This window comes from Pantherophis guttatus, chromosome 3 (assembly GCF_059756535.1).
Source record: "Pantherophis guttatus breed Tessera chromosome 3, ASM5975653v1, whole genome shotgun sequence".
NCBI classification, from domain to species: Eukaryota; Metazoa; Chordata; class Lepidosauria; order Squamata; family Colubridae; genus Pantherophis; species Pantherophis guttatus.
Window position 1 is genome coordinate 104314992 of NC_142065.1, and position 25535 is coordinate 104340526.

At 38.3% G+C, this 25535-nt stretch overlaps 1 protein-coding gene across 2 annotated transcripts in view; it reads right to left on the reverse strand.

Annotated features, from left to right (window-relative positions):
* Positions 1–25535, reverse strand: part of TDRD5 (tudor domain containing 5) — a 123934-nt gene that overhangs the window by 50022 nt on the left and 48377 nt on the right. Inside the window, exon 19 of one of the 2 annotated variants that reach the window (XM_087890123.1) lies at positions 11351–14615. The exons of the other annotated variant lie outside the window; for it this stretch is intronic. Coding sequence (XP_087746249.1) covers positions 14609–14615 — 7 coding nt within the window. The 3' untranslated portion in view covers positions 11351–14608. Of the gene's footprint in view, positions 1–11350; positions 14616–25535 lie in introns of those variants that run through there. 2 annotated transcript variants of the gene reach the window in all.

A 25535-nucleotide genomic window follows, 5' to 3' on the forward strand; every position in this document is an offset into this window, starting at 1 on the left:
CTCTTCCTAGGTGTTAGGGATGTATAAGGAAGAAGAATAAAATTATCTCATTCAGAGCCTCTTTGTATATAGCTAGCTGCAGCAGCAAGCAACACCTTGGATTAAATAGCCCTTCATTTTATGTAGCAAGTCAATTTCTTACATTATGGCTTGAATAAATAGGACATGGAGAACAAGAATAGCCTACAGCAATTTATCTTTTGGGGAGAAAAATAGAAGAGTTAATTCACAAGCACAGCAGTTTGTGAGTTATGGCTGCTCCTTCTGCACAGAACATCAATTGGCATAAGATCTTAAGTACCAAAAATATAAAATTTCTAAATGCACTTTTTTTTTGACACAGTGATCAGGAGTGTGATCAATTGTCCAATTGACTGAGAGAGAAAAATCCACACTATAGAAAATCTCTGCAAGCATGACAACCTCCTGCTCCTAATATTCATTTTCATGAACAAGATGTTTTCACATAGCCCCATAAAGAGGAACTCTACTTTTTCTCTCTGATCATACATGCAGAGATGTGTCACTTGCTTTTTGAGCATTGTTTCAAACTTTTGCACAAATTCAGAACTTTGAACTAACAACCAACTAGATTATCATTTTATTATAGGAAGTCTCTGACTTACAATAATAATTGAGACAGGAAGTTTGGTCTCTAAGCAATGCAATCGTTAAGCAAGTCATAATTGTGACCAGACCACATTTTGCAATCATTTTTACTGTGGTCATTAAGCAAATAAACATGGCCATTAATTGAATCACACAGTGGTTATCTGAATCTGGTTTCTGCAATTAACTTTGTTGCAAGCTGACTGGGAAGGTCAGAAATCATGATCACATGACTGCAAGACGTTGCAACCATCATAAATGGAAGCCAACTGCCAATTCCCAAATTGTGATCACATGACTGATGGATGATGTGACAGTTTGAGAACAAGTTGCAGGTCGCTTTTTCTGAGGCCATTAGAACTTTGAACCATTATTAAACAAATGGCCTGTACACAATTTTATCTACCATAGTCAATCTTTGTCTCAACATAAACATAATTCTGAGAAAGATAGATGGAAATATTAAGAAGAAATTAACAATACATACCATAGGTACAATTTAAAGCATCAAATTACATTGAGATTCCATAACTGTTGCAATAAGCTTTCTGCAGGCAAAAGGTTTGCATAATGGAATTCTAATGTAAGACAATGTTATATAATGCAATATTATAATTATAGTGCTGTTTGATTGTTACATCTTTTGTTATTTTATTAACAAATTATTATAGACACCCCACTTAAATATTGCTTTTACTATAGAATCTTCTTTCTCCCTCCAGCTTTCACTTCAAATCCCATTTCTGTCTTTCCAGCTTGGCACTTCTCCCTTGCGGGAATTGTATATTATCTGTCATCTAGAAACCTAAATGGAAAACATGACTTGACAGTGCAATGAATGTAATGTCCAAGTACTTCCACGCTAGTCTCTTTCCCTGCCACCACCTAAAAAAGCTCTAATTGGAATAGGTATTAGTCTTTGTTTATTTGTGTCAGAAGCATCACAATTAAAACGAGGTATACCATACAACATAAAATATAAAATACAAGATGATAATATGTACGAGTTAAACAAATCTTGCCCAGAAACTAGCAATATTGTGTTCTGTCATGCTGCCATCAGGTCCTCAAGTGTACACTGTTCAGGACGCAAAGGGCAGGTATGCATATGTGTTGTTGCCTGCATGTCACCACAATCGCAAAGGGCAAAGCCACCAGATAAGCTCATTTGTTCAGAGTATCTGTGGATCTTGTTATACCCATGCACATCCAATGACTTCCATGCTGCCGAACACACTGCATCCCAATACATAGCAATATCATACAGCCCCATATTAGAAGATAACAAGCTCTCATTCGTCTATGGTCAAGGATACTGAACAACAAAGCCTTCCCTATTCACCAAGACATTGCAGAGTGGAATGGGAGGTTTAAGCACAGGACCTTGGCCTCACCAGCCACCCGCCTCAGCCCATTTACAGCTAGCTTCTCTGCTGGCCCTCCCCTGGCCATTCTCCTCAGCCAATGGGCCCCTCGCCCTCCGCCCCTCACCCTTCCTATTCAACTGCCCATACACCCAGACACTGTTTGATCTGGGCCTTTAGCTGCACAAGACAAATAGCCTCCAGCCAATTGGGTGGCAGACAGAAGCAATGGTGCTGCAGAGGCAGCGTGCGATGCAGGATTTTTTTTTTAAGTACTGCAGCTTCTCTGCAAGTTATGGGGCCTTGCAGATCTGTCACCAGGACCAGAGGGAGGGGGAGTAGCAGCCACGGGGGGGGGAGGGTAGACAGGTGAAAGTGTGTTGGGGGGCACGAGGAAGGGAGGGATGCCTCAAGGGGGCTTCACAAAGACAGGTTGGCTTGCAACTCAGTCAGCTCCAATGAAAGAGGGGAGGAGGAGCAAGGCTGGCAAAGGTTCTGGCATTGTGCGGGGGTTGTGGGGTGCGGCAGGCGAATGGCAAGGCTGGCATGGCTTCTGCAATTGCAGGGGGCAGGTGAACAGAGGTGATGTGTGGCTTGGGAGAGCCCTGCCATTGCCACTCCGGCCTGACACCTAACAGGCACTTCAACAGCCCCCAAGCCACGTGTCACATCTATTCGCCTGCCCCTCCACCCCGTGCATCAAAATAGTTCTGAAGTAGATTCCTAATGATATTTGTAAGTTTAAAATCTTTAATCAAATCATAAACTTACAATTTCAGTCTTCTGAGATTGATGGTATCATTTGCAGCCAATACCAGTATCAGAATGAAAAGCTTGAATTGTAATGAATTTGGTTTAGATCTAACCAACCCATTCAGCTACCATAAGAGGAATCTGATCCTCTCCAGTCTCATATAGATCATATTAGTTAAGAGGGAAATGTTTCCTTTCCTTTCCTCAGTGATTAACTTAATATTTGACATGAAACTTTTTCCATATTTTCCATATTATAGCTCATTTTCAAGAAAATAGAACAACCAGCATTCACTAAAATGAGTGGGGTGGGGTGGGGATGACTATCTGAGAGCTGGGGACCCTAGAACCATGATGGTGAACCTATAGCACGTGTGCCCGAAGTGGCACGTGGAGCCATGTCGCCTGGCACGCGCGACTTCGCCTGTTCCTCTTCCGGGTTTCTGGAGTGCATGTGTGCGTGACAATCAGCTGGCCTTTTTGCATGCAGCAGTGCTGGAAACTAGAAGATCTTCTAGTTTCCTGCATGAGCATGCACGCCGGCCAGCTGATCGTCACGTGAGCATGCATGCAGAAACCCGGAAAAGTAGCTGGCTGAATCAGTAGCTGAAACCGGAAGGTCATTTTCAGGGGCACGCATGCTCCCTGGGCAGCTCCTCTTCCATGTTGCAGCCCAGACGCACGTGTGCGCACTTCCTTTTCGGCACTTGATTCATCATCACTACCCTAGAACAAGAAGCCCAAATTATTCACAAATATCTTTTGCAGTACTTTGTAGGAAAGAGGAGGGTAAAAAAAAGAAAGTTTTCCCCCCCTTTCAGTAAGGCCAAAGAATTTGAAAGAATACAATAAATTTTGTAAATAAAAATTGTGACAGCTCACAAAGATTACTAGGTGGAAATAGAAATACACATTATTTCCATAGCAAGGAAGATAAAGCAGGAATAGTTAATTTGATTACTTTGTTCAAAGAGGAAATTATGTTCTTATTGGGACCCAGAATTATGGCCCCCCCTTTCAGTAAATAAAAATTGTGACAGCTCATAAAGATTACTAGGTGGAAATAGAAATACACATTATTTCCATAGCAAGGAAGATAAAGCAGGAATAGTTAATTTGATTACTTTGTTCAAAGAGGAAAATCATTCCCCCAGAGATTAGAATGGCCCCCACTCTCTAATACTGTTCCGGAAGGCGCTGAAGACCTGGTTCTGTCAGTGGGCCTGGGGAACCCAGAGCGGGATGAAGCCTATTAAATGGCTTGTGTGATCTGCTGTCACCGGGGCTGTCGCTCGGGCAGGGGGTGCGGGGTGATTTTAGTCATATTGTACTATATTAATTTATTTGATTCTTTTTGTTAGTTTTTATTGTTTTAAATGTGGTTTTATATACTGTAAACCGCCTTGAGTCGCCATGGGTGAATAGGCGGCAATATAAATTCAATACATAAATATAACTTCTGGAATTTGTGCTTGTGGAAAAAAATGAAACTTCTATCTTGGTTTTGTTGATTAGAAAGATTTGGTGTTATAGAAATGGCTGGTCATATATTAATGTGTAAAAGCAAAAAGTTGAGGTTGGCATGTGTTTATCTTGTACTGTGCTAGGAAGAATTGGAAGTCAATGCCCCCTTTTCTTTCTTTTTCTCTTCCCCCTTGTATCTCACACCCCCTTTCCCGGTTCCCTTTCCCTCCCATAATTTCCTATTTTCTTTTCTTCTTTGTATTTTATATAATAAAAAAGAAAAATGATAGAAAAGAAAAAAAAACCCAAACATTTTTTGCAGCCCTTTGGTGTTAAAACAATATAGACTGCCACGCTGCAAGAAGGGAACTATTTTTAAGAAGCTTTGTATGCCATTTGAGAGAAGACTCACATCTCAGCCTTCACTCGTTTTGTTTTGTCCAACTCACTGCTAGTTGAACAGAAGTGAAAGAGGTTCATCCCGATGATAGGCAAATTCTTGATTTGATGTGAAGTCTGCTCTCTGACCTGTGGCCATCATCTTAGAAAGGGAGGAGAAGTCATTTTAAGACTCCTTATTATTTTTCAATTCCCATACTTTCCCTTCCAAAATGCATGTAGATTTGCACAGTGCTTCTTAGCAGCTGCAACTAGGATCAGGAGAAAGCAATTCTGATGACAGCTTAGACATCAGTAATTATGTTGCCCCCAGATAGACAGCAGTAACTGCCTAAGAACCAGCTGCCACGGAGGGTTTCCTTCAGTTTTCTGCTGCCCTAGAGGACACTGGTGACAATGCACAATCATCTTTAAACTTTCCTTCTCCCATACTGTGAAGGAAATGTTTCATGCAGAGCAGAGTTGAACCACTTCTAGCAGTTAGTGGGGGGTTGTTGTTGTTTGAGGTGGGAGAGGGTTGGTACTCCTTAGAGCCCCAAGACAATGCCACTGATATCCAGCACAAAATAGAGAATAACAATTGGATTTGGGGAGGGGAAAAAAAAATCTAAAGAAAGTGGATGTATTAAACTTTGATTAGATTAAATGTCAGATTATAACCCGTTTGTCTCTTGCAGAAGAAAAGAAAAAACTTTTGTGGCTTCTTTTATCTTTACATAATGGGCTGAACAATTCCGTTTTTGCGCTCTGATTAAATCGTTATATCAACATTCTGTCCGTTGCTTTTTTTAATTTTGAAAAGAAGACTTGCAAATATTGTCATTCCCTGTCATGGAAATTAATATTTGTGATTAAAATAAATCACTATTTATTGTAAAATAAAGCAAATGGTAAAAATGATTACAGTTCTGCAATCACAACAAAAGGACATATAAAGGCATAACACTGAGCAACACAAGGGCAGATATCTGAATCCTGGTCAGACAGAAAGAAAAACAAAGGGAGGGAGGGTGAGAGACAGAGAGAGAGGTTATGCTGTCTACCTGGGAATTTCATCAGAATGCGATGGACAGAAATAATTCTGGATTCCTTATAAGGAGAGCGGCAAAGAAGCATGTGGCCACATTCCTTTTGCAGGCTAAGCTGCCTTTTATCCAACTGTTCCCTGGCTAAGGACCTTCCCCTTGTCTTCCAAGGTCATTTCCACATAACATTATGTAACATCAGAAACAATGAGTATGTACTAAAATGAAAAAATGGAAGAGATAGATAGATAGATAGATAGATAGATAGATAGATAGATAGATAGATAGATAGATATTGTATAAATATTAAATACAATTTTGAATGTTGATGTTTTAAGCAAACTCACACACACACATGTATTCCATACAACATGATGAAAACTTTAATAACAAATAATTTACCTTAAAATAAAATTATTATTTCATATGATTTATGCTCATCTTCCATTTTTTTCATTTTATTACATATTCATTATATTTGATGACTTGCTTGAGTGGCAAATAAATTTAATAAATAGATAAATAATTTAAAATTATTTATTTCAAATAAAATAAAATGCTTATTTATGTAAAATAAATTTAATTTTGAAGAAAAGTTAAATAATTATGCTTTAGAACATCAGCATTCAAAATTGTACTTAATATTTATACACTCTTCTTTTTTCCTTTTCACTTATTTACATTTACTACTCTAAGGCAGTTACATAATACAATATTAAAAATGTAAGCATATTATATATCATTGTATTGAAATAACATACTGTACAGTACTTACACTGAGAAGATGGAGCAATCGATGATCTACTCTACATGACTAGAATTAATAATATGTTAGAGGTTGAATTTATTTTATATTAACATTTTATGGACATATTGTTAGTTTCTACATATGTTGCTCACTCATTTATTATCCTACATATTCATTTTACTAGGACTATTATGTTTTTGATTGTACTTTATTATATCTTCTGCTGTTATATCTACATCTGTGGGATAGTGGGAATATCACTGTCCCAGAAACTCAATTTTAAAACATTACTGGGGCTTTCTCATTCCAAACTGGAAAAGGGATAGGATTAGAGCATCATTTGCACACAAAGGATTTGGAACCATTTCATCTGCTGATACAGGAGAGTGATTAGAAACCATGTGAGCCCAGATCATTGAATTAATATGCAATTTGAAAAGTAATGGAGCTAAAATGCACCCTTATTTCATTTCAGTCTGTGTGAGAACAATAGTAGAAAGATGTTATTCATCTATCTCTCAGAGAGGACTAGAATAGAGAAATTGAATGAGACATAGCCTTTTGTCCCCTTAATTTTTACCACAGCCTCTCCTCTGAGATTAAATTAAAAGCTAATTTGAAACAACAAAAGCTGTCAAATTGGAACCTCTGGCATAAAAATAACCAAGGAATTCCCTGTATCTTCTTGGAATATTTAGTCATGTTAAGACAGCAACATAACATCTCTGCCCCCCACGGAGAGGGCTCGCAATCTGGGTGTCCTTCTGGATGCATGGCTGTCTTTAGAAGAGCATATGACGGCCGTGGCCAGGGGGGCCTTTTATCAGGTTCGCCTGATTCACCAGTTGCAGCCCTTTCTGGATCGGGACGCCCTACGCACGGTCACTCATGCCCTTGTTACTTCCCGGTTGGACTATTGTAATGCTCTCTACATGGGGCTCCCCTTGAAGAGCACTCGGAGGCTCCAACTGGTCCAGAATACAGCCGCGCGGGTGGTTATGGGCGCAACTCGTTGTGCCCATGTGACACCCCTCCTGCGCGAGCTGCACTGGCTCCCAGTGGTCTTCCGGGTGCGATTCAAGGTGTTAGTTACCACCTTTAAAGCACTCCATGGCATAGGACCCGGGTACCTCCGAGACCGTCTTCTGCCACCAATAGCCTCCCACCGACCAGTCCGTTCCCACAGGGAGGGTCTCCTCAGGGTGCCGTCAACCAAGTTATGTCGACTGGCGACGCCCAGGGGGAGGGCCTTCTCTGTGGGAGCCCCAGCCCTGTGGAACGAACTGCCCCCGGAAATTCGTAAGATCTCCGACCTCCGGGCGTTTCGCTGCGCACTGAAGACCCTATTATTCCGCCAGGCCGGACTAACAACACAATAGTTTTTAAATTGGGATATTTAAATTTATTGGGGTTTTAAATCTGAGCCACTTTATTTAATTATTTTAAATTTTATATTGTTTTGTTTGTGTTTTTAAACAGGCTGTACACCGCCCTGAGTCCTTCGGGAGAAGGGCGGTATAGAAATAAAATTATTATTATTATTATTATTATAAACAATCTTCATATATGTCCAGATGGCCAGTAATACTGACATGGAGATCAAAACCCTCAGTCTTTTCTGAATGTCTCCTCCCCAGATATACCACACTGCGTAACATTTGGGTTTTTTACTCTCACTGTAGATTTTGTGAGAGAAATTTTGAGGATGAATCTTTCATTTTTGTATTTCTTCACATGATAAACATGGTCATATTTATACTCCCACATGACATACTTTTAAATTAAAATGTGCTCCTATAGTTTTGTTTGTTTTGTTTACTTACACTATTATGCTTTTTTAAAGTAATATTTTGTTAAAATAGTTTTTAAAAACAAAAACAAAAATATAAATAAGGACTTAGGTGTTGGGAAGAGGGTGAGAAACCTTCAAAACTGATGCCCAAATCAATCTATGGAACTTTAATGTGCTACAGAATTCTGTAGTTTCAACTTCATAGCTAATAGCAAGCTTTAGATCCATTCCAGAATAACTGAATCCCAATATCTACACAGATGAACATTCCCAACCTGGTGCCTTCTAAGTGGCCAATAGGAATGAATTATGGAATTTGTAGTTTAATATATCTGGAGAATTCTGGAGAACAGCCAACCTAATCATGTCTTTTGTAATAGAATTTGGAAAACTGCCTCATTTTCTTTGTAAGGATAGGAGCAGTTTGGACAGGTCTATTAGTGACTCCAGAATAGATCTGCCTCAATCTTCATGTTCTTCCTGATTCTTTCTTTGCAACTTTGAGCAGTAATTGGACAAAGCATTTTGGTCCAACAGATCATTTCAAATGATCAAAAAAGGCACCAATTCCTCAAGTACTTTATTAAACAATTCAATGTGAAATATGGAAAATTGTGAATCCTGTAGGTTGATTTAGCTTCTATGATAGGCCCACCATTTATAGCTTTTGTATCATTACATGAGCATGTCATAGTTAAAATCTGGAGAGATTCCTTAGGTTATCCTTTTCCCAAACTGGAATGTGTTTACGATACTCCAAATTTCCAGATAGGGAGGTCTCCTGGGAGTTGCAAGATACAATGTAGAAGGGTACTTTTTGTGAAATGAAAATGATGTACCCAAGGACAAACAGAGTGAACAACTCCAGGACAGCTGGATATGAAATGTGAAGGACACTTCCTAGGAAAATGCATGCTTAGCAATGGATACTCCTGGGGTTCAAGAAAAAAGAAAAAGAAAATCTAACCATCTCACTTTGCTTCACATCAGACAGTGGCAACAGTAGCAGCAACAACATCCTCACATAAATTTCAACAAAAAGCCAGACATATGTGTTTTCTTTTTGTTTTTCATACTAGTAGACTTTTCATATATTTAAAGAGACAGTAAATTGTTGTTTTGCTATTCATCACCAAAACATGACTAGATAGAAGAATATTCTGAGTAAGGGCAACAGTGATCAACAGAAAGATCAGGTACTGTTTTCCTTTAATCCACCAAGCCCAGATATTCTCTTATTCTCTCTCTTTTTAATGCGTGTGCACACACACACACACACACACACACACACACACACAAATATCTACCTACCTACCTATTAATAATCTATCTATCATGGAGAAACTTGTAGGAACTGAAGCTCCAGCATCCATAGTCATTATATCCTCTGGAACATATGCTTAATCTGGTTTCAATTGCTATGCCCAGAATGCACTTCTGTCCTAAGACATCTTGTTCAGAACTTTCATCATTGTAAACCACTATTCCTAAGCCCTTTTCATTTCCATTTATAGTTTTAAAATTTTGTAGCATGATAAACATTAATTTAAAAAATGAAAAACAAACATATTTCATTTCACAAAAGAGAACCCCACAAATTAAAGAACACCAGTAAGACAAATGGAAGGCAGGCTTGAGGATGCAATTGGATGTTAATGTGGCTGGAAAACCAAAGTCAACCTCAGATAGCCAAAATAAAGGTATCTCCAATGGCCAGAACAGGATGAATAAGATTTCAGTTCAGTTACCGAAAGTATACTTTTGTGGTGAACTGGGGAATAACCATTGGTCCATTTTATCCCTCTAATATTTATGGCAAAAATATTGGATAAAAGGATGACAATAGGATTTGAAAGATGCAAACAAAACACATTTTTTCTATGGGCTACAGCTGGTCTCATGTTCAGTTAATAAGTATACAAATAAAGGGTCAATATACCATAGCTATACAAAGTAAATCTTATGACTGGGAGAGGATCACAAACTAGCAAAAAAAAAAAGAAATGCTTATCTTTCCAATCTGCATCAATTCTGGTGGAAAAAAATGCCCTCAAAAAGCAAAACATTGGTGGCTAGCATCAAGTGATACAACTTGGGCCTTCCAGGATTCATCTTCGAGAAGCTATGGACTACAATTGTTATTGCCATAGTCAGCATGACTGGGGATGATTGAGGTCATAGGTAGAAACATCTAGATTAGTATTTCTCAACCTTGGCAATTTTAAGATATGTGCACATCAGCTTCCAGGATTCCCCAGGAAACAGGCTGGGGTTGCAAAGAGGATCCAAACTTAATAGACAAGAGGAGTTGTTTTAAGGATGGAATGGAAATTATGTGTAGACCACTGGTTCCCATCCCAAACCTTAACATCAAAAACAGGTCAGAAATGTTGACTTCTCTAGTGATGTCACAGAGATCCAGGGCAATCTCCTATAACTCTTCTGAAAATAATGCTTAGCTGCAACCTCCAACCTTCAAATAGTGTTATGCTGGCTTATAGTTTAGCATTGTGAGCTAAGTCACTCTGTCTTACTGGGAGTATGCAGCATATAAATATGATAAACAGGTAATCAAACATTACAGTTTAGCACCATGTATGGTCCAGGCAAAACATATCTGAAACCGGACTACTTGTGCCTACTGAGAAACAAGGTACAAGGTGTTGTCTCTTTAAAGCTGCTTTCTGTATCTATCCCCCTCCATGGCCAAAGTGCTGCCCTCATTTCAAGCTTGGCTAGTAGGAAGCTGGGCCCCAAAGGTAGAAGTTGATGGCCAAATCTTCTAATGGAGCTTGACAGCAGTGGGATTCAAAGCACAACACAACATCCAAAAGGCAGTAAATAAGATATCATCACCCTGCAATCAGCCTCTTCTTTTAAAGAGCCGAACCATAAAATAAACCTTTTGGTTGGGATAAGTGCCAGGGATGGAGAAGTTCAAGCAAGTAATTAAAGAGCAATGGGGAAGATGGAACTCTGGGGGTAGTGCACATGTTTCACTGCAGAAAAGACAAACAACGAAAGAACAAAAGTGCAGGAGACAAATCTCTTTTTTTAAGGCTTTAAAGAAGCACACTTGAAGCACAACAAAGCCCCAAAAGGAATGGATAGTAGAGACCTTCTTTACTTTGTAATTCTGCTCATAATATTTAGAACTTCATCAGTGGAGTTAATAGGAATACATTGGAAAGATCTCAGAAGTTGAAACTTTTAATTATGAAACAGATAATTTGAATTGGAAATAGCTGTTTTTAACAGTAGCTTGAGGCACAGAATCTATATGCTTTAGCTTGTTAGGTTGTCTTGCTTGTTTTGATTTTGGCTGACATTAGATCTCAACATTCATAAGCCATTATTGTTACATTAAACAACACAAAGTGATTGTAGGTAAAAACTGGGAAGCAGTAATGCTATTAAAATATCATTGAGTGAACTGTCATTTAAGAACAAAAGAAGACACTTGTTGAATTAGATCAGGGGTCAGCAACCCACAGCTCTGAAGCCACAGGTGGCTCTTTCATCCCTCTGAGGCTCCTTGTCGCCGGTCGGTTCCATAATTGATAGGGGTTAGGACAGGTAGAGGAAAAGGACACCACACTAGGAGGAAACTCTTTGGTGAGGGGAACCAGACTTCTGGTTGGCAAAGGAAAAAGGACGCCGCACTAGGAGGAGAATCTATGGTGGGGGAACCGGACTTCCGGTCAGCTCCAGAATTGAATGGGGGGCTTCCAGTTAGGACCTTTGTGGCTCTTTGAGTGTTTAAGGTTGCCGACCCCTGAATTAGATCAAAGATTTGGCTAATCTATCATTTCATTCCCATCAGTCATTCAGATAATACTAGGAAAATCAAATACAAGGTATTCACAAGCCAGTACTGTATCAGAAAAACTACCAAATCTATTCAAGAAAATTTAAGGGGCAATAATACAGGGCACCTCGTGGTTTCTTTTAGTGTCCCCTAATCCTGCTCCACATTAATATCAATTGCTTGCAGGTTGATCATTTTCAGTAACTAGGAAAGCCAGTCATCTGGAATGTTGTTCTTGGAGACTAACTGTGATCTCAGCCAATTGGTGGGTCCTTCTTTTCTGCAGTGTGTCAATTATTTCTATTATGTTCATCTGTCACTCCTCATAATAATAAAATGCATTTGGATTAAAAATGAAAAGACCTTGTCTCTTAATAGGATGGAGCTTGAAGTATTACAGAATTGGTGCATGCATCTTGGATTTAAAATGGAATTGCAGAGAAAAACTACAGGCAGCTTTAATGGTGGTGAGGGTCAGAATCTGGAGATATACCTCCTGGCTAGCCATATTTTTATTTTATTTTAGCAGACTTTATTGCTAACTAGCAACTATTAAAAAATAGCTTGTAAATGCTCATGTTGAGCAGAAAGCATAAAAACCATGATTAGACTCAGAACATATGGATGGAGATTGAAGCCTAAGCATACATAATTTAGATGTAGAGTTAATTTTCTTCAACCAAATGTTTTCCAGATTTATTGGACTCTAATTCCCATTATCACAGCCAGTATAGGTCCAAGGCTACTAAGACCAGATGTTTAAGAAACCAGATAAACAAAGCTAATTTACTGGAGGGTCAGAGCACAAAATCAGGTCCTCCTGAGTGACCTGATATCTAGGCAGTGGTAGCATGGCTGAATAGCATAGCCCTATCTTGGTCTACAGCTTTCTTATAGAGTAAGATTATAGGTATGGCAATGTGGTCCAATGTCATCCAGTTAAAATGGAACTAGAGATATGCACAATGAATACTCAGGACACTCGGGATCATGTGTATAGTCAAGCCCAAGGTTTGAATTCCTGTTTTATGGAAACATGATTAACACATAATGTTAGAATGCACACTGATGCCTGCAAAGCTCTGGCTGCAATTTGGAGTCTGGACTGGCAGAAAAGGGATCCCAGGAACAAAGAGAATGTCTTGATGTATTTGAGCATAGCTGTGGGACTTGCTCATAGTTCTGATGGGTTGGAAAAAGCAGGATAACCGAATCTTCTCCCCAGCATTTATGAAGCATCTGGTGGAGAAGATTCACTCACAGGAAACTCATAAGACACCCCTAAAACCCCATCTCCAAATTCTGTGTATGCCAGGATGCCTTTCATACTTTAGTACATGTTTCTCTTGCTGCCCACTTTTAGCTTCTAGCAATTTAAGGTAATTGGGACACCCAGTGCATTAGGACAGATGCCTTGAGCATTCTAGTTAAAAGCTGTTGATGTTCATATCTTCCAGGAATTTCACTTCAGTCTTTAAAAATTAGCTTATATGGCTGGCCAATGTTACAGCCATTTCCTTTTGCATAGCTTGCCATCAAATTGCCTACTTCTTTCTATTCGACAAGATGGTTTCTGAGAGCTGCTATACACAATGGGTGAGCTTGAGTGGTGTACTATCAGACTATCACTACAAGCAAAGGATTACAGTATATCTTCTAACGGTTCCCATATTACAAACAAAATCTGTTCCATTAACTTGTATATCAGGTTTAGTAAAGTTTCCTCCTCTTTATCATAAGCTCCTATTCATTACAACCAGGTAAAACCATTGTAATACTAAAAGTAGATTTGGATTGAAAATCTACATCCTAAACTACTCTCCAGAGACAAAAAAACTAGCACTCAGTGCTATGGGTTTCAGCTTCTACTGAATACATATAATAACATTGGCGAAGGCAGAAGCTGAAATTCTCTTCTTAGTAGTTCTTGACTGAGCAACCATGGAAGGGCATTTTTTATTCGCCTCTGGAAACAAAGGTTATTATTAAATGTTCTCCTCTGGGAATCTCCAAACTTGAAGTACTTTATATGCCTGTGATGCTTCAAAAACAGTTTTGAGAAGTATTTTGGCTCTCACCTGAGCTCAGCACCTCTCTGTTATAAAAGCAGTAACAACAGTTAATATTTGTCAGTTGAAAGATTAATATTTAGTGATGGGGAAAGAAAGAGAAACAAAAATATTTAAATTTTCTTCAAATGACTTATTTCCAAGATTAAACAAATATGATGATTCATAAAACACCAAGAAATGCATAGAATTTTTTGTTTGTTTTACAATCTCATGTTTCACATAATGATTTTACCCAGAGTTACCTGGAAGCTTCGGACTTAGGTTCAATATGCCTCTTTAGTTTATTGCTATTGATTCACATGTAAAGTGATTCTCTCAAGGATTCACAACCTGGAGATACAGTGGGGTTCTTTGTCCTGCTAGCTGCTGCGGGTAACTAGTCAGATGGTGGAGAAATAACAACAAGCAGTGACATCAACACATAAACACCACCTTTTTGTACTTAAGAGTCCAATATCGGATGCAAGTAACCTACATTTTAGGTTTTGTTTCATGGCATCATCATGTGCGTTTCATCACTTGCCTCTACGTCTGCTGCCGATACCTATTTTGATCAGCTACCATTATGATCTATCTAGATTCTACATTGAGGAAAAAAAAACAATTGTATTATTCAATGCATCTACTTTGTTGCAATATCCAAGAAATTATATGAAATAATACTCAATGTTAGTTCAGAATAGTGTCCTGGCTTAAGGTTACTAGTTCTGCAAAAACGCAGAAAAAAGATACAGAAAACTCCAACCCTTTGCTGCCATGATTTTTCAACCCAGGTCTGGTAGTCCTATATCTAGATGGTTCTCAAATCTTGTTGAGAAAAGCAGTGGGATATAGAATGTGAGAACTATAACAGACTCTGGAATATATTCCATGTCTACCGAAAATCAAAATTATCACTGGGTTAGTCTGAAGTACCGTATGCACATTTCAATTTTCAAAATGTTTATAAGAATATTGATAGGACCAAATCAGGACCATGACCAGGAGAAGATACCTGGCAGCCCTTGAAAAGCTACTAAAATTATCTTCTTTGGCTTCAGCATCTTCTTGTTGGAATATAACCAGACTCAGAGTGAAGGAGAAGGAGACCTAAGAGGTGATCACAACTTGGCTTCTATGTTTGAAGGCCAAAATGGCTCAGCTTCTTTTTCTGCCTTAATTTCATCTTCTGTTGAAAAAGTTCATGTATCCAACAAAGGAGTCAGTACTTATGGGCTTATTGAAGCTGCTGGAGAAGGAAAGAATCATTTGGAGCAATGCTAAGAAAATATTGAATCTCAGCCTGTTGAAATTAAGAATTCATTCAGTGACTGATAAATACAAGATCATTCTCTACTTCCAAATTTATTTGTTTAAAACACTGGTCCCCATCTCTCTTTTTATGATCAAAGCAGAACTGAATAATGAAATAAGAGTGTTTTTCAACAACTTCAGATAATAATCCTAAATAACGATAATGATAGTGGATGGAGATGAAGGCACATTCACTGCTTCTTTTTTCATCAGAGAGCAGGAGAAGGTATAAGAAAATTCATGAGGATGAGATAGAATTGGATGTTGCTGCAGGGACAGGTGATCTTTTTCCTATGAGAGCTGCTTCCTTGCAATTTTCTGACTTCCAGTTGCACAGCAGGTGGTCCTATTCAGCTTCTTAAGATAGCCAATGAAACATTTGGTCTGGCATCAATAAAACCCACTAAAACCAAAAACCTATTGACAAAACTACAAAGGAGGAGAAGTGACGATCTTAAGGGACATAGACTAAATAAATACCCTGCTAATATTTGGGGCCTTTTTTTCCTATGCCATTTTCTTATTCCTTGTGTGACAGTACAAGCATTTAGCCTTGGGGGTGCTGTCCCAAGGGTTTTATTTGTCCAGAATAAAATCTGTGACTCTTTTTATCACTAAATTGTATTTGTACTCTTGTGAGAATTAGGGAGGAGAAGTAGTAGTTCATTTTCTGGGAAGAAGCTTCCCATCCTCATCTTCCCCTCTGGTTTCCTCCCAGGAGGCAAACAAAAAAAGGAACCTAGACCTCCAAGGACTAATCTGTGCCTGAAAATTTGGCAGCCCTCAAAGCACTTTGTTAAAACTGAAATGAGCTGTCATTTTCCAGCTTCCTCCTGCCAGTGCCAAATGCTTTCTGACAGCCCATTTAAAACTCAAAGCTCTTTCATTTACACTCTGCAATAACTGCTGACCACAACAGCAAGAGGTGGGGGAACCCAAAATTATAAAGAAGGGATGGATCTCTATGCCACCAGTCTTCTGAAAAACATGGCACTCTGTAATAGCATTGCCAGCCTGTCTAATCCTTATTGGGTTCCTTTGTAAAGATAATCATACATGACCTTCTGGGTGCAATTCCTCTCTTTCACCACTGCTGATCATCTCCCCAAACACTAAAGACCACAACTCAAACTAAAGTAATGCATGTTAAAGTCCACTGAATTTGACAAACTTCAGCTGAGTCAAATGTCCTTGCTGGATTGTAATCACACCACTGAATTCAGTTCTGTGGAAAGATATGGCATGAATTTTGGACAAGAGAGAACCAATTTTGTTTCCCAAAAAGTAGAGAACGGAACAAGGGGATCAGCCATATTGCATTTTTTCTACAACCTCTTTGGCTGAAAAAATGCTTTTAAAAGTAAAAAAAAAAGCCTCTGATGATCATGCGGCTCAGCTGGGATCATCAGAGGCTTTTTTTAAAAAAATAAGAAAGCCTCTGCCAATCAGGCAAGTCAGCTGGGATCGTCAGAGGCTTTAAAAAAAAAAGAAAGCTTCTGTCGATCAGGCAAGTCAGCTGGGATCGTCAGAGGCTTTAAAAGCATTTTTTTAAAAGCATTTTCTTCAGCCGAAGAGGTTGTAGAAAAAATGGTTTTAAAAGTAAAAAAAATAAAAAGTTGGCCATGCCCACTCAGTCATATTACCACCACCACCACCATGCCACGCCCACAGAACCGGTAGTAACAAATGTTACATTTCACCACTGGACCAGAGGATAATTTATTGGGACTTTAGTAAGGCATTTGATAAAGTAGACCATAACCTACTACTTGATAAAATAGAAAAATGTGGGTTAGATAGCATCACCACCAGATGGATTCGTAACTGGCTGACCAACCGCACTCAATGTGTAGTCCTCAATGGAACTGCACCTACATGGAAGGAAGTATGCAGTGGGGTACCCCAAGGCTCTGTTTTAGGCCCAGTACTCTTCAACATCTTCGTCAATGATTTGGATGAGGGGATAGATGGGAACTCATCAAAGTTGCAGACAATATCAAGCTAGCAGGAGTAACCAACACTCCAAAAGATAAGACTTAATATACAGAAGGATCTTGACAGATTTGAACATTGGGCGCTATCTAACAAAATGAAATTCAATGGTGAAAAAAAAGTAAGGTTCTACATTTAGGCAAGAAAAACAAAATGCACAGGTACAGTATATGTGGTACCTTGCTCAATAGTAGTAACTGTGAGAGGGATCTTGGAGTGCTAGTGGACAATCATTTAAATATGAACCAGCAGTCTGCTGCAGCTGCCAAAAAAGCCAACACAGTTCTAGGCTGCATAAACAGAGGGATAGAATCAAGATCACATGAAATGTTAATACCACTTTATATTGCCTTGGTATGCCAAACGTGGAATACTGCATCCAGTTTTGGTTGCCACAATGGAAAAAGATGTTGAAATTCTAGAAAGAGTGCAAAATTTCTTAATCTGGTGACCTACAAACATACCCCCAAAAAATCTGATTGTGGAAAAAGTATTCTTCTTAATTGAATATCTATGGAAATTCTCAGCCATCAGGTCATGGTTGTCCCAAAGATGCTTTTTTCAAAAGGCAACTGGACTTCCTGGTTTTTCTTTGAAGACGTTCTGCTTCTCATCCAAGAACCTTTGGGTCTTAACTGAATAGTTTAAAATTTTACATTTCAATGTACCAAACTCAATGCCCAGTCTATAGGATCTGTCTCGATCAAGTCACTGAATAACTGAGTCATCCATTCACTACACAACCCAGGACCTTCAGACCAACATCAAGTACATCCTTCTCCTAGAAGTGTCATGAACCTGGTCTATACATTCAGCAAAACCAGGCTATTGGGAGAAGAAAAGTTTAATATCTTCTTATATATAGAAAGTCTGGGCTGACGGAAATGGCCCTCATATCCACTTTTTAGAGCTATCAGGAAAACTAAAAAGATCTAAAACAGAATTGCTATATAGTTAGCAATTATAGACTATACTTAGTTAGCTAACTGTAATTAGTTAGCACTAATTATAGAGCCTACTCATTCTCTCAATCACTATACCCAGTGCTGATTGAAAGGTACATGGTGCCCCAGGTCATATTGACTGATGGCACCACTGAAAATTTGCATTTTATAGACTGATTCTTAAGAAGGGGCAATGTTGGTGACCCCTAAGCTTAGCATCCTAGGTCTACTTGTTCCTAGCTTAACTTTGCAAATTCCATGTCTTAGTCCTCCTGCTCTTGTCCTCTCAGCCTGGGATCTCTCTTGCTTTGCCTGTCTTTCTACCATTGCTAAAGTTACAGGGGATGAGCAGTAAAGAGTTAGGGTTCAGAAGGACAATAGTGGAGAGAACAAATGTGTGCACGTAAGAGTCTCTGCAGGCGTACAAGTCCCCGTATGACCTTGGACTTTGTGACTTTGCCATGAATTCATTCAACTTAACCTATGGTATCTCACAAATGTATTGCCATGAGCAGAGTGTGCAGGGAGACCCACCTGCTCTATAAAGTTGCCTTGGATGCCTAGATAGTAAGTGGTCTACATATGGGGGAAAATACATTTTTTACAATGCACAGGCATTAGACCAAAAAGACTTTTCAACATCTACTTTTTAGATATAGTAATGCTATGCATTTGAGTACTTTTGTTTTAAGGCTACATCAATATAAAGGTAATGAACTGTGACCACTGGATTCCATTAGAAGCTCCCCAGAGTACATACCGCACTGGAGTTGAGTATGGCCTAGCTTTCAGGAACAGCTGGAGTGAGAAGGAACATTCTTTTGAAGTTCAATTTTTAATTCATTGTAAACATTCCCCTTACCTCCAGGTACTCTTGTGTAATAATACATCTTGCTAATATATCACTTGTTAGCAATCCTAGAAACTTTAGGTGGTTCCCCCCCCCCTTTTTTTTCTCTGCTGCTAATGCACCACAGTGAGTTATGTGTCTTAGTAGCTTCCAAGCATGGTACACTTTCAATTCCAAAAATTTCCAGCAACTATACACAACACACCTGAAAGATGTCAGGTTGGAGAACATGGTGGTAAACCTATAGAAGTATAAATCTGTTCTCTGTATTAAAAAAGATGGCTGATTGGTAAAGGTCCTGGTCACCCAGAGTGAATACTGAATGAGTTTGAAATATTATACCACCTGCCATCTCAAGCATATCAAAAAAGCAATGATTTGCAAGTCACATGGCTTCCTCTTCCTACTCCTCTTCCCTCTATGCCTGAATTAAAATTCCAACTCATGCAGATGAAAGAAATTATGTTGTAAAATGACACAAGGGTTACAGTCAGAAGGTATCAACATCTGTATTTGCATACTTACTATATTGTGAGAGACAGTATGATGTAGTGTTTAAGGTAGCATGCTAGAAACCGGGAGGTTGTGAGTTCTATTCCCCGCTTAGGCATGAAAGCTGGCGGGGTGACTTTAGGCCAGTTGTATCCACCTCATAGGATTGTATAAGGAAAAAGAGTGTTATGTATGTTCACGGCCTTGGGTTATTTATAAAAGTAATAAAGGTGGGATAATAAGTAAGTCAGCAAATAAACAAACAAACAAATAAATGGGAAGGTAATCAGGAAGATTCCTTCATCATATGAATCAGAATAGGCCTCTGTAAAAACATATTTGGAGCAGTGGTGGGTTGCTCCCAGTTCGCAAGAACTAGTAGTAAAAATTTGTAATAGTTAGGAGAACCGGTAATAACATTGGCTGGCCACACCCCCGAACGGGTCCCTGGCCCGGTTGCCACTTGCTTACCCCGCCCACCTCATCAGAGGCTTTTTTTTTTTTTTACTTTTAAAAGCATTTTTTCTACAACCTCTTCAGCCAAAAAATGCTTTTAAAAGTTAAAAAAAGAGCCTCTGATGATCGCGTGGCTCAGCTGGGATCGTCAGAGGCTTCTAAAAACATTTTTTTCTGCAATCTCTTCAGCTGAAGAGGTTGCAGCTGAGTTGCCGGATCGTCAGAGGCTTCTAAAGGCATTTTTTTCTGCAACCTCTCAAGGTTGTAGAAAAAATGCTTTTAAAAGTTAAAAAAAAAAAAGTTGGCCACGCCCACCGTCACATTACCCCCACCAAGCCACACCCACAAAATAAGCCACACCCACAGAACTGGTAGTAAAAAATTTTAGAACCCACCCCTGATTTGGAGGATTCCATTTTTTATTTCTAGAAGTTTAAAACTGCTTTTCCAGATGAAATGCCTCACTCTGAAAAGGCGAATTCCAATAACACATGTGCTCAAAACATATAAATTACATATACTGTAACATATGTATCATAAAAACAGCAAATCCAAAAAACTAACAATAAAGTAGCAGCAGGCTAAAAATTAATTAAGAAAGCCCATTAAAACTAAAAATACGCATTTCAAAACAAACACATCTTGAACCATCTCCAGAGGGCTAGCAAACACAAAGCCTTGTATATGTCCTGGAATAAAGCATTCCAAAGACACGAGAAAAGATCTTGTCCTAGGAACGCAATCATTTCAGAGTTTCCATTGAAAGACCAGAGATTGACCTGAAGGTTGCAGAGGTTGACCTGAAAGCCTGACAGTCTCATTTAGATTCTGGGGCTTCTTTAGCTAACTTGGTCCCAGATCATTATAGGTTTAAGAGCCAGTAGCATCCCCATAAAATGGGGCTGGCAATGACTAAGAAATCAGCATAGCTGGTGCAAAATAGGAATAACATGATCCAAACATCTAACTTCTACAAATCTTTTGGCTGCTGCTTCCTGCACTAATTGGAGTTTTTCATAGGATGTAGAAGCTGAAAAGTATTCTTAAGAGCAGAGAACGGAGCAGCTACAGGCCTATTCAGTCCTACTAATGTTTGGGCTTAAAATCATTTCCACGCTGGTTTCCACTCAATCTTTCAAAATTGGTTTGAAGCTGATCTGATTTTTACTTATGTCAGTCACAGAACATGAGAACACACATGAGCATCAGTGCATTACTATCATCCTTCTGTAAAAGTATTTTGCTTATGAACTATTTGGAGTACCTGAGCATAAATTTGTCTGGTTATACACAGGATTAAGTTCTGGGATTAGGAAGGTTATTCTTTGTTAGAAAAAATAAATATAATTTTACAGATTTTACGTCAAATCAATCAAAGAATAGGATATCAAAATAATGTTCAGGATAAATTTAAGCACATTAAAAATGAGGATTAGCTTTCCCTTGGGATTGTTCAACAAGATGCCAGGATGGATGTAGTGCAGCTGTACTCACTTTTAAATATTCTGTGCTAGTTCTGAAAGCAAGATTTTTTTTTTTTTTTTGCTCAGTTTAAAAAAAAATCCATTAACCAACGCCTACGGTATAAGCTATTTAAGATCTGCCATTACGGTGCTGATAACCTTTGAAAAGGAAGAGTACCTAAACAAAAATGGGTAAGCAGTCCTGTTTGAAACACAGGATTCAACCTCATTAAATCTTTATATAGTGTAAGTATATAAAGTACATATATAAATTATACTTATATATAGTATAACACCTATAGTGATTTAACAATTGTAGATGAATTGCTACATTATGATAGGGTAGTGACTAGTTACCTGCCACTGCTACAGCCTGAAAGAGTTAAAGTCTCCTTTGAGTTTAATTCAACTCCTTGGTGAGATGATGATGATGATGATGATGATGATGGTGACAATGATGTGATACATTTGACTCTTGGTGACTCTATGGGCCAGGTCTCTCTACATCTTCCAATCTTGCACTACTTCTTTGTATTTTTCTATGCTCGGTTGTTGTTAGCATTGACGGTGTCCAGCCACTGCATTCTTTAGGGGCCTGATCTCCTTTTGCTGCTAACTCTTCCAAACATAATTGCTGTCTCCAGTAAATCCCCTGCATGATATGGTCAAACTGAGACAATGGAGATACCTTTGCATTTTTTCTAGGCAACAATTCTGAAGTGGTTTGTCATGGTCTTTTTTCAGGATTTGTTTTTCATTCTATCCACGTACAGAATAATAAAGTTAGAAGGAACCCTGAAGGTCTTCTATTCCAACCTCCTGCTCAAGCAGGAGACCCTATACTTTTTCAGACAAGTGGCTGTCCAATCTCTTTTTAAAAGCCTCCAGTGATGGAGCAGCCACTTCTGAAAGCAAGCTATTCCACTTAATTGTTCTCATTGTTAGGAAGTTTCTTCTTAGTTCTAGGATGTTTCTCTCCTTCATTAGTTTCCATCCATTGCTTCTTGTCCTGCCTTCTGGTCCTTTGGAGAATAGGTTGACCCCACTTCTTTGTGACAGCCCTTCAAATATTGGAACACTTCCAGTTGACATCATGGTGGGAATGGCTGGAAAATAGCGGAGCTCCGTTGGGCTCCATGAAATGCAGCCGGCAACTGCTTGCTGGGAGACCCTACAGGTCAAGCTGCCCTGGATGGTGGTGAAGAAAGGAGAGGCGCTTCGTCGATCACGAGGAAACCGCAATTTCCTTGTTGATCCAAAGAAAGCTCTCCCGAACGACAGCAGGGACAACGGCCATTTTGGTCTGTCACAAGCTGGGACAACTGGGACACTAAGATATTGTGCTGGAGCGGTATGAGGATAGAGCAGTGAAATTGGGTGATATAACTTCTACCCCAAAGATTTAACCCAAATTAAAAATTACAAAAAAACCAGTCTCCAAATAGTAAAAAAGTGGTGACTGGATTTATGGAGAATGATTAAAGACTAAAAATTAAAGAGAAAGACTAAGGATTAAAGATTCAGGCACAAAAGAAATCTTTAACAGATGTTTTAAAACACAGAAAGCTTGGAAAAATTTGAATAACATTGTGAAAAGTGATTATTGGGAGAAATTGCTTTTCTAAACTCTATTTTTAACCCCTCTGAATAGTTGACAGTCAGCTGTTTTGACTTTTACACTGTTGAATGCTGGAATTGGGAGTAGGGGAGCCATCTACTGGAGGAAGAAGATTACTGCAATGTGGGAAATCTGAGTGAAAGTGATGAGAGAATGTAAACAATACCTGAAGCTGTTTGAAATTTTTTAAAGCAACTGAACTATAAATACTAAAACCTTATTGAAGTGTTCATTGAAAGGTGGATTTGAAAGATTTGAGGAAACCTGGTGGGCCAAGATGGATTTGATCTACTATCATTTGATAGATCATCCTACGAGGCAAAAGAAGAAAAGCAATAGAAAGGGGAAAAAGGAAAGGGAAAAAAAAGAAGAAAAAACAAATAAGACTTTAAAATTTGGATAATTGGGAAGGTATAAACTGGAAACTATAAAGACTGTAAAGTATAAATTTACAGTCTTTATAGTCCCCTAGCTTTTAAGGACTAGAAAGCTAGGGGATGTGAAGGAATAATTCTGGGATTGATAAATTTTATTAATAATTGACTTTTTTGTTTTTTAGATAGTGGGATACTGGAATTTTAGAAATACAGTAATTTTTAATTTATTAATTTGATACAAAATTACTCAGCAGGGACAATAAAGTTCTATGAAGAAATGTTAATGATGGCTAAAAGTTTTTATGAAAGTGTGACAAAGAATCATAAAATGATGGGATTGTCCAAAGATAAAGAAGTGAGTGTAGAAGACCCTCAACAAATGGTGGGAAAAATATTCAGAAGACAGATGAGAAATCAGAAGGAGTGGTGGAAGAGACAAATCAAAATAAACTATAAGAAAACAAAAACAATGAAAAGACAATAACAATAAATACTAGGAATCCAATAGATAATTCCTTAAGAGCTTACAATAGCCCAGAGAAAAAAGGAAGACTTCCCCAAAATAATGAAAGGGTTATGGATGAGCATCTAAATGATGCAGCAGGAGATAAGGAGTAAGGCAGAGGGAACATTCAGTCTATGTAAAAATGTTAGAAATATAGGATCCCAAGAGAGAAATATAAAAGAATCACCAAAAAATCAATAAATGATGAAATTCAAAAAAGGCTGAGAGATAACGGATAGACACATAATATCTTGTAATATTAGAATCATATTAAAAACCACCGTAGTTTTCAGAGTATAAGACACTCCAGACTATAAGATGTACCTACCTTTTTTGGTGAGGAAAACAAGAAAAAAAATGTGCCTCTGCCTCCCAACAATTTTGCCTCGTTGCAGCAAACAGCAAATAGCCTGCTTTACTTTCATTTTCATTTTCAGCACAGCTTGATTAGCACAAGAAAAAAAAATCTACTCCCAGCAATTTACCTCCTTGCAGCAAGCAGCAGAGGCCCGCGCAAAACAGCTGAGACTCTGGAGGCCGATCCAATCAACTTGTGCTAATTAGACTGTGCTGAAGCTAAAATGAGCTGTTTCTTCTTGTTGCTTGATGCAAGGAGGCAAACTGCTGGGAGTCAGAGGCCAAAGGGTGGGGGCCAGTGGGTGGGCGGGGCTACATTCAGTGTATAAGACGCACCTAAATTTTCACCCCTTTTTAGGGGGGAAAAAGGCGCGTCTTATACTCCGAAAAATACGGTAATAGAAACAAATAGAAAGTATAAATTGGGAAAATAGTAACACATATATAGATATATAATAGAATTTATTATATCCACAAATAGACTAAAGTTAGGAGGTGGAAGACTGTGATTAGGCATATTTAAATGTATTATTATGATTAACTGTGTAAAAAATATATTGGAATTTATAGCTTTTAAGGACAACAAATTCAGGGGATTTAAGATATATAATCCCGGGACTGATTAAATTTGATTAATAATTGGTTTTATTGGTGTTTATAGAAAACTGAGATATTGGAAATTTGGTGGAATTTGAGTAATATTTAAAATATTAAAATATTGGTGACCTAACAGGGTCAATAAACACATTGTATGAAGAAATGTAATTGATGTTTAAATATATTTTTGGAGAAAGTGATAAAGAATCATAAAGAGAGAATAGTACTGTTTAAAGATAAAGAGGTGAATATGGAAGAACCCCAACAAAAGGGGGGGGGAGTACAAATTGGGAAAATAGTATTATACATATTGATACATAAAAGATTATAATTATAATTATAATGAGTATATTAAGGTTAGAAGTTGGAAGATAAAAACTATGTATATGTAATTGTATTATTGTTAGCATTGTGTAAAAAATGTATTGACCCAGTCATTACACTGTCCACAAAATATGTTGGTTGTTAAAGGAAAACTGCAAATAAAACATATACATATATACACATATATAAACATACACACATATATATCTATATGAACACGGTTATGTCACCCC